This window comes from Nicotiana tabacum, chromosome 21 (assembly GCF_000715075.1).
Source record: "Nicotiana tabacum cultivar K326 chromosome 21, ASM71507v2, whole genome shotgun sequence".
Lineage (NCBI taxonomy): Eukaryota > Viridiplantae > Streptophyta > Magnoliopsida > Solanales > Solanaceae > Nicotiana > Nicotiana tabacum.
Window position 1 is genome coordinate 58,640,550 of NC_134100.1, and position 9,930 is coordinate 58,650,479.

At 37.4% G+C, this 9,930-nt stretch overlaps 1 protein-coding gene across 1 annotated transcript; it reads left to right on the top strand.

Annotated features, from left to right (window-relative positions):
* The first annotated feature begins 2,174 nt into the window (after window positions 1–2,174).
* LOC107762826 (la-related protein 6B) lies at window positions 2,175–7,423 on the top strand. Its single transcript, XM_016581218.2, has 10 exons — window positions 2,175–2,772; window positions 3,836–3,917; window positions 4,015–4,109; window positions 4,269–4,340; window positions 4,503–4,582; window positions 4,681–4,780; window positions 5,145–5,192; window positions 5,281–5,349; window positions 6,109–6,252; window positions 6,795–7,423. Exons 1-10 carry the CDS (start codon window positions 2,392–2,394, stop codon window positions 7,131–7,133), a joined length of 1,410 nt encoding a protein of 469 aa, XP_016436704.1. The 5' UTR covers window positions 2,175–2,391; the 3' UTR covers window positions 7,134–7,423.
* The last annotated feature ends 2,507 nt before the right edge of the window (window positions 7,424–9,930 follow it).

Genomic DNA, 9,930 nt, shown 5'->3' on the forward strand with positions numbered 1-9,930 from the left:
TTGTTCTTAAGGAATAATATCACTAGTATATTGATTTTGGAGTTCCTCTTTGACTAAATCTCTAAGAGACTTAGGTAGACTATCTAGGAATTTTTCTTTCCAGTACGGGAGGTTACCATCTGGTTTTTCGTAGATTCGGGTAAGAAAGAAATCTTTATACCATCTGAAATCAGAAAGGGTTTTACACTTAAGGTTGTTAAGTATCTCAGAAGATATTTCCCTAAAGATACCCGGTGTTTTTAGACTTGTGTGGGTCCTTTGGTTTGGAGCCTCGAGGGCTCGGATGAGTTTCGGACATGTTTCGAAATGGATTTTAACTGAAATGAACTGCTGGTGCTGCTTGTGCTCAGGTATCATGACTGCGAGCGCCAGCATCGCAATTGCGAATATGACAGTGGGGGCTCAAATGTCGCAATTGCGACTACCCCTTCGCATTTGCGAAGTTTGATGGCTTTTGACTTAGTTCGCATTTGCGAACATTTGTTCGCTTTTGCGAGGTACACAGCTTCGCAATTATGAAGCCTCTTGTCGCAATTACGATATTGAAGGAGGTTGTCAGGATTCGCAAATGCGATCCCTGGTCCGTAATTGCAAGGGTTCGCATCGCAAATACGACAACTGCAGCTGGTACAAAGGGCTGGGGGACGAGATTTTCAACACATTCTCTCATTTTAGAACCCTAGCCTCGGTAAAAGGCGATTTGGAGAGGAGATTTTCTTCTATAAGCTTTGGGTAAGTGATTCTAATCATATTCCATCAATATATCTTAGATTTCAACATCAAAATCATGTGAATCAAAGTGAATTCTTGTGAAACTTTGTCAAGTTTTTTGAAAAATAAGAATTTGAGTTTTGAGAATTATTTTGGAAGTTTAAAGAAATTAATTTGTTCTTTGTGAAGTTTAAAGACTCATAGTAAATATTTTGAAGATCTTTTCTTTTGTCTCCTTAAAAATTTTGAAAAAACAAGTAAATGTTTTCTTGTGAATAAAAATTTGCTCGAAATTTATCTTTATCAATTTGAAAATATTTTTTCAAAATACCTAATTCAGCACCTAGGGATGAGTAAGTGGGAGATTAAGGTTGTTCATAATTAACTTCTGTTGGAGCGGCTGTTTCTACGGAATATTTGGCTTGTGGGATCCTAGAATCAAAATTAATAGTTTCGATCCTAGAAGGAAATGAAGTTCTTAAATGTCTAGCAGATTGAATTTCAGATTGTGCAGAAGAAAAGATAGAGACTCTTTGACTAAGGGATCTCTCGAAAAAAATGGACACAGATCCGCTAGAATATTGTTGGATCTGAGAGACCGTAGTATTTTCCGGATTCTTAGCCTGAGTAGCATCTTGGAACAACTACTTTTGTGGTAGAGAAACTTAGCTCCAAGAAATAGATTTTGATATTGACAGATGAGATCTTTATAGGTCTATTTGGAAGAGAACATTTTCACCTTTATGGAGGGTTTTCATGGCTCCAATATTAAAGGTTGAACTCATGGCCTTATACAATACTCTATAAATAATGACTACCGGAAGAGATCCAGTTTTGATTTTATAATTCGCTATTTTGACATTGCGTGTTAAGGAATCTAAGATATTTCTATCTCTGAGAGAAAATAAAAAATTAGGAAAATAATCAAAATTAATTGGACCACTGCAAAGGCTGGTTTCTACCATTCCTAGGAGGAAATCATTGAAGTCTAGAAATCTAGAATTTCTAAGACAGAAGAGCTAGACCTTTTCTGGACAGAGGTCTAACTGCAATTTTTACTAAACCAAAATGGAGATAGTTATTTATCTGTAAAAATTAAGACGTGAATTTACTTATGTACAAATTAGGAAGTCAATGAATGAAAGTTAAAGTTACAATTATTACTCAAACAAGCGTTTGGTTATTTAATGGGATAAATATCGATTTTTTTCATCATATGCTCTTTAATACAAAAATGGCCGATCATGAAATAACAATAAGTTTTATAAGATATTTTTCACAAAATTCTCAAAATATAATAAAGCATATGAGGACTTATGTAGGATATAATTTCTTCCTTTATTAAGCTAGCGAAATAGGATAAATATTTATCAAGTTTAGAGCTAAATAGTTTTTTCTTAAAGAATAAAAAATATACCCTAACACTAGTAAAAAAATAAAAATTAAAAGGGTAAAACGGAGGAAGGAAAATGGAAGAAGATAGACCGTGGAAGAAGATGGACTGATATAGAGTATAATAATAGTAAACGAGCAGACAATCGAAATATCCTCTCCACTGTCCTTAAGTCTTGCAAATCTTCTGATACTTCCTTTATTAACAGTCACACACAAAAGAAAAAAGAGAACAAACACACACTAAAGCTTCTTACTCCTCAAAACCCTAGATCTCTTTATTTTTTTATGGCTCTGGAAGAAGAAGATTCCCACAGTTCATCGTCTGCATCTCTCAGTTTAAATCAGGACTGTCCATTTGAATCCTCCTCTTCTTCTTCTAATAATAATAGTACAAGCAAGCTTAACGCTCAGGCTCCTGCTTTCGTGCCCCGAATCTCGGCGCCGGGGCGGGTGTACGCCACGCGCCTTCATCAGATCAACGTTACTCACGTCGTCCCTGTAGTACAAAATCAGTTCATTTACGCGCCTCAGCAGTCTCCTCCGTCGCCTTACTATGGCGGTGTTGCTCGAGGATTTGTTGATCAAGAGGTTGCTGCTGCTGATTCGAATAATTCAGCTAAGAATGGAGGGCTAACTGAAGAAGCTGCTCAGAAGATCGTCAATCAGGTATTCATAAGTGTTATTCTGTAATTAATACTCAAATACTTTTTTTGTTGTTTATTGCAAATGAAGAGTGGATTTGAAGGCATCTATTTTCATATTGCTGTTCAGTTATTACCTGTAATTTGATACAACTAATCAAGTTGATTCCACAACTAGCGTATTTCTACTTATCAAAAAGATAAAAGGTTCCTTTTGGTGCAAACCTACTTTACAAAAGCCTTAAGAATAGAACCATCTGTTTGTTAGCGTTTTGGCGCAGACCTACTTTTGTAGATGATGCATACGACATATAAATCTGCTCAGTGCCTTGCACAATATCTAATGCTTCATCAGCATTTTCTTAGTGCTGTTTCTCAATCAATAAAATGATTACCCTTATCAAAAGAAAAAATTGTTTACCTTCTTACCACCCTTAAAAAAAGATCAATTGTACTATTTGACATTTTCCTTAGGAACCTACTATGTATTGGTCTTGGTTGGTTGATGTGTGCCGCGGTAATGAACACAGGAAAGTCATCATAAATAATTTTATTGGAAATGGATTGTTGTGTTCTTAATTAGGGAGTATGTGAATCTTTTACCAATGGATATATGTCAATTTAGTGAATCAGAACTATGTGATGAAATTAAATACTATACTTCTGTCTTATCTGTTGATGTAAGAGGAAGTTTTAGTGTCGGAAAAGAAGTGTTCACTGGAGAGAACAAAAGCATGTGTTGATGAGTGAGAAAGATCTAAAATTTGCTGGAAGTTAGACTTAGAAGCTTTTCAAATTTGTTTGGGATAAGCTGCTTAAAAATAAATGCCATGAAAAGTTTCAAGTACTTGTAAAAAGCATGAACATTTTTTTGGAATATATACTTGCAGCTTTTCAAATTTGTTTGGAAAGAACCGCTGGAAGCTTAAAATTGTTCAATGACATTTTTAAAATTTTCCAATTATTTGTAAAATTTGAAAAGCTATGATCAGCATTCTTCCTTTAACAATTAAAAAAATTCTAAAAGCTATGAAAATCACTTTTCTTTCTCTAATCAGCTAATTCAGGTATATTCTTGTTTTCTATAGGTGGAGTTCTACTTCAGTGATTTAAATTTGGCAACGACTGATAATTTGATACGGCATATGATCAAGGATCCCGAAGCATATGGTGAGTGTTCTTATTCCCTGCTTGACTAATCTTGTTTTGATTGATATTTTGAAGTTAATATTTCTTCATGATCTTCCTTGTTTGTACTTTGCTACAGTACCAATATCTGTGGTTGCATCATTCAAGAAGATTAAAGCTCTAATAGGTAGTCATGCCCAGCTTGCCGAAGTTCTGCGGAGCTCAATAAATCTTGTCAGTTCTCTTTTCATCTCCTCACCATCCTCATCTCCACCATTAAAATCACTCTTTGTGCTTCCCCTGTGCAAGATCCTGCAGTCATTGCTATCTTGCAATTTTTTTCTTTCTGATGTTCATTTTGAAGATTTTCTTATTTGACTTTTCTGCTTTTAGGTAGTTAGTGAAGATGGAAAGAAAGTTAAACGGCAAAATCCTCTGACTGAAGCTGCCCTAGAAGAGTTGCAAGTAAGTTTGTTTCCTATAGCAGTAGTGGTTTACAACAAGGACAATTTATGAATGCATGAAGCATTTCATTTTTCTATCTACTGGTTCATCTTTTCTGTCAGTAGGCTTTGTTTTATTATTGGCTGGTTAATCTTTTGATCTGTTGCTTATTTTCATTTTTAGTCTCGCATAGTGGTTGCTGAGAATTTGCCTGAGGACCACTGCCACCAGAACCTCATGAAGATTTTCTCAGCGGTTGGAAGGTACACTTGTTTTGATGTAGCTGTATCCAGAATAGGCTGAAAATTTTGGCCAACAAATATTCAGCCTTTTTAAGACTCTGCATAATGAATTGTGTCAGGGTAAAAATGATACGCACCTGCCACCCTCAGCCTTCAAATGGTGGGGCTTCTTCAGCATCTAGATCAGTAAAGTCAGACAGCACCTTGTATAGTAACAAGGTAAACATCAGACAGTTTGATTATCAATAACTAGTTTATGCATAAGTATGACGTTTTGAAACTGCTGTCACCTGATACAAAGAAAAATGACATTTTGAAACTGCTTTCAGAATTGGAGTAAGAAATGATGGTAATGAGTTGTTGAAGTTCTGATTTGGGAGCTAAAATTAGATAATGTACACTGCTGGTACAAAGTAACTATATCCACAAAAGAAATGCAAAGTAACTTACTCAAGTGGAACCGACAAAATTGTCTACTGCTACCAAAAGAATCTCTTGAGAAGGAACAACATTTTCTGTCTATATTGGTATTTTAAAATACAGTTGTTTGTTACTAGAACTTGAATTTAATACCTCAATGCAGTTGCACGTATTTGTGGAGTACGAGTCTGTTGAATTGGCTGAGAAGGCGGTAAGTGAATATTAGTGTATTTTTTTAATTACACCTTGTATATCTCAATCTCTGACATCCTTTTTCACTTTGCAACATGATTTTATAGGTTCTTGAGCTAAATGATGTGGATAACTGGCGAAATGGTCTAAAAGTCCGTCTACTGCTTAGACGCACAGTAAGTCCTGATTATTCTTATCCCTGTTGATAAAACTTGAAACCATGTCCTAAAAGCAGCTTAGTTTCCAACTTGTCATTTATAGTGAAAGAAGAATGAACTTTAATGAATGCTTAATCAGACGTGTTTTAACTTTCATATTTAGCTTTTATATCAGCTTAGTTTCTATTAAGGAAGATCGTTACAATCAATATTCTGAGCATTCAGGTTGCTACGGTCCATTATTGAATTCCAAGTAAGCTTGAGTTCTCTTACTCATGACTGTTAAGTGTCCCACATTGGTTGAGGGAGTTGGCTGCTGTCTTCTTATATGGTTTGCGCAATCATCACCTCATGAGTTTGGTCTAAGGTCCATTTCCTTTATCCTTTACATGGTAGAAGATCCAAACTCATTCCTATTTCTTGATTTACCCAATGTTGGACCTCGATGCTATATTGTCACACATTGGTTGAGGGAATGGGTTGTTGCCTCCTTTATGGTCTTGGACAATCCTCACCTCATGGCTTAACTTTTGGGGTTAAGTTAGGCACCAGATCCATTTTCTTTACACTGAGGTTACAGGGCTTAACTCCCTTTTCATGAGGGTACAAGGTTTAGTTTATGGATAGATGCATTTAGGATAACTGAAGAGTTCCATGACTCACAAAAAGATAGAGCATCTGGCTCCACTTATAGGAAGATTCAAAGGGAGCCCTTTTTCTTAACATAAAATGTGTTGGTATTCTTCAGTACTTATGCATTTTGATTAAATCGTACAGGCTAAATCTGGTCAAGCCCAAGAGAAGAAGGTTGGTCATGAAAGTGGGCTCAACTTCAAGGAAGATGATGATTTTGCATCAGAATTAAATGAGAAACATGAAGAAGAATCTCCGTGCCATTTTGAGCAGTCAAATGATGTAGCAGTAAGTGTTGTTCGCATGTTTTTAATTAATATGGAGATATTTTTGCATACTTTCTTTTAGAAACTGCATCAGAAAAATCCTACAGATATAGGTCTCCTAAAAGACATGACACTTCTTTCAGGATGTAGTGAATGATTCTTCAGTTTATATTATTCGCAGTGTTGTCAAAAGCGCGCTTAAGCCCTGAAGCGAGGCTCAAAACATGTTGAGCGCTTCGCCTCGCTTTGGGGGCGCTTCAGTGTTGCATCAAGGCTCTAAGGCATACTTTCCTTGCCAATGCGTGTAATTTTGACAAGGCGACACTAAACAATTGATATTTTATTTTATCGTAATTTTTTTCAATTTATTCATGCTTATAATTATTGCTCTTGGACTGTATAAACATATTTTTACTTTTTCTCCACTTGCGCCTTTTTTTATTAATGCCCACGCTTTATTTGTGCTTTGCGCTTAAAACCCCAAAAGGCCTTAGAGCTTTTTTCCGTTTTTCGCCTTTGATAACACTGATTATTGGTGACTTCATTTAAAATTCACTTGGACAGGACAAGCATGGCAGCAATGGAAAGAGGAAAGGGCACAATCGTGGTCGGGGTAAGGTACAGGGACCAGGCCCAGGACAGACGCGGGTCCGGGGACGTGGACCTGCCCAGTTTCAACAAAACAATCGTGGAGGGCGTACAGGGGCTTCCACAACAAATTTGAATCGTGGAAGCAATGTGGCTAGTGGCCCCTCCAATACTAATGGTGTTAGTGTAGCAGGGCAGCCTGCAGTAGTTTGTGATCAGTCAGCAGGCAAGCAATCTTCTGTGCCTCGCATGCCGGATGGCACTAGGGGATTCTCCATGGGTCGAGGTAAACCGGTTGCTGTTAGAAATGAGTGACAACTTTCTAGCTTCGTGAAAAGGGGTCTGTTCATGCCAGCATTTCCCAAGTATAGAGGGGGCGATGTTCCTACTTTCTTTGCGGTATTGATTGCAGGGTTTTAAAGACTGCTGTCAATCCAGTGAAGATGATACATCGGTTGATTTAGCAGCAAAAGAGTCAAGACACAAGAAGTTATCTGTTATTTGATGTTAAACCAAAAAGGTTGTGCTGTGATTTTGTTTTGGAACACTGAACCTGAGATATTAACGTAAAGCTATACGAAATTGGCAAGATTTCTTCTGTTGAAGGTTTGTCTAACTCATATAGATTGGATAACATGCTGTGAATAAAAACGGAAGGAGGCCGTCTGTGTAGTGTACAGAAGGAGGGAGCATTAAAAAGTTGCAATTGTGAGGCACCAGTTACAAGGATAAATCACTGCGTTCCTTCTTTTATCAGTGAAAATTCCTTTTTCTTCCCTTCTTTTTGCGCAAAATACCTCTTTGAACTCTGGCAGTAATGAAACTCGTATATCTTAGACATGGAGTCGTAAATTAGCATTATCATATGTTACTTCCATCACACGAGTACTAATTCGATTAAAGTTAAAACTTCTGTCAGAAACCTTGAAGAGTTAATAGAAAAATGTTCTCCAAATATATGTTTTACGTAAGACATAAATTAGAATAATCTTCGTAAACTCTAGAACCCCATTCTGATTTCCATTTTCTTGTGATGATCCGAGCAGCCATGTGATATAAAACTTGAAGTGATTCTCGTTGGACAAAATCTGTCATTTTCACTTGCTTAAACACTACAAATCTGACGTAGCATCTGATCCCATTCTTGTCTTTGTAATGAATCGGACATCTAAATGTGATGATCCGATAGGTCATCTATAGTTTTACCTTTCATTTCTGTACAATGAGACCTCGAATAAATCCGTTTAGCTTTTCTCGATTCGTGTGCGCAATCCGTGTCCTTTTTTCAGAAGGTTTTTATGAAAAAATTAAGAAAAATGTGAAATCGTGCTTTAAAACTCATTTGAGTCGACTTCGGTCAACGTTTTGAGCAAACAGACTCGGATAAGTGTTTTGACGGTCCTGGTGGGTCCGTATCATGATTTGGGACTCAGGCGTTTGCCCTGAATCGAATTCAGAAGTCCCTAATTTGATTTATCGTAATTTGTTAAAAATTAGAAGTTTAAAGGTTTAAAAAATTCATAAATTTGACCGTAGTTTGACTTTGTTGCTACCGGGTTCGAATTTCAGTTCCGGAACTTGGTATAGGTTTGTTTCAGTATTTATGACTTGTCTGCAAAATTTGGTGCAAAACGGAGTTGATTTGACGTGATTCGGACGTCCGGTTGAGAAATTGCATGTTCTTAAGTTTCATTGAGAATTTCATTAGTTTTGGTATCCGATTCATAGTTCTAAGTGTCATTTTGGTGTTTTGATCACGCGAGTGAGTTCGTATGATATTACTACACTTGTGTGCATGTTTGGTTTGGAGCTCGAGGGGCTCAGGTGAGTTTCGGATAGGCTATGGAGTGGTTTTGGACTTAGAAGAATAGCTGATGCATTTCTGTTTCTGGTGTTGTCTGCAGATCTGGCATTTGCGAGGTCTGGCTCGCAAATGCGAGCCTCGCTTTTGCGAACAATGTGTCGCATTTGCGAGCCTGGGCTGGGTTGGGGAGAGTTCGCATTTGCGAGAAATTCTTCGCATTTGCGGACTCTGCATCTTCGCAATTGCGAAGGTTTTGGTCGCAATTGCGACCGCTGTTCACTTGGTGCTTCTTCGCATTTGCGAAGTATAGTTCACATTTGCGAACTGCTTTGGTTCGCATTAGCGACAAAATGGTCGCATTTGCGATGACAACAGGCTCAGTGGCTTCTTCGCATTTGCGAGGGGTTGGTCGCTTTTGCGATCATCGCAATTGCGAACTTTGTATCGCAATTGCGATAACTGCAGCTGGGTAAAAGAGGGAAAATGCGGGATTTAGCTCATTTCTTTGAAACTCTCAACCCTAAATACCCTAGAGGAGATTTTCCCAAGAGGCTTTCTTCCTAAATTCATTGGTAAGTGACTTCAATCTACTTCTTTTCAATTACCCGTTACATTTCATAAGATTTCAACATCAAATCTAGAATTTTCATGGTAGAAATTAAGGATTTGGGTAGAATTATGGATTTTTGTAAAACTGGAATTTAGACCTCGAATTGAGGTCGGATTTCGAATTGAATTGCATAACCAGGCTCGGGGGTGAATGGGTGATCGGGTTTTGGTCCGAACTTCGGGTTTTGACCAAGCGGGCCCGGGGTTGACTTTTTCTAACTTTTTCAATAATGATCTAAATTGAACCTCTTTCATTCGTGGGTAGTTTCTAAGGCTTATTTTGAATCGTTTGGTTAATAATTTACTAGATTTGGTTGGTTTGGAGGCTTGTTCGAAAGGCAAGGATGTGGTTGAAATTTGAGTTGATTGCGGAGTGAGGTAAGTGTTGGGTCTAACCTTGATTTGAGAGAATTAGGAACCCTTGAGTTATGTGCTATGTGAAGTACATGTGTAGCGGTGTATATGCGAGGTGACGAGTGTATATACACCGTCAAATTACTTGTTTCCATGCTTTCCCCGTATTTCATTAATTACTTGTTTCCATGACTTAACCGTTACATTACTTATTTTCCCTATTTTCATTGCTTAATATTATGTCTTGTCTTTATGCCTTAATTGCCACATACTTATTTTGACTCCCATGCCATAATTTCTACTTGCCATTTAGCATTTCGTGTATTAAAATGTCCATCCCCTCCC

Excerpts from the sequence above, each read along its gene's own strand:
- LOC107762826 (XM_016581218.2), top strand. The coding sequence starts at position 2,392 with ATGGCTCTGGAAGAAGAAGATTCCCACAGTTCATCGTCTGCATCTCTC. Across the intron at positions 2,773-3,835 it reads CTCAGAAGATCGTCAATCAG|GTGGAGTTCTACTTCAGTGA; the intron begins GTATTCATAAGT and ends TGTTTTCTATAG. Across the intron at positions 4,781-5,144 it reads GCACCTTGTATAGTAACAAG|TTGCACGTATTTGTGGAGTA; the intron begins GTAAACATCAGA and ends ACCTCAATGCAG.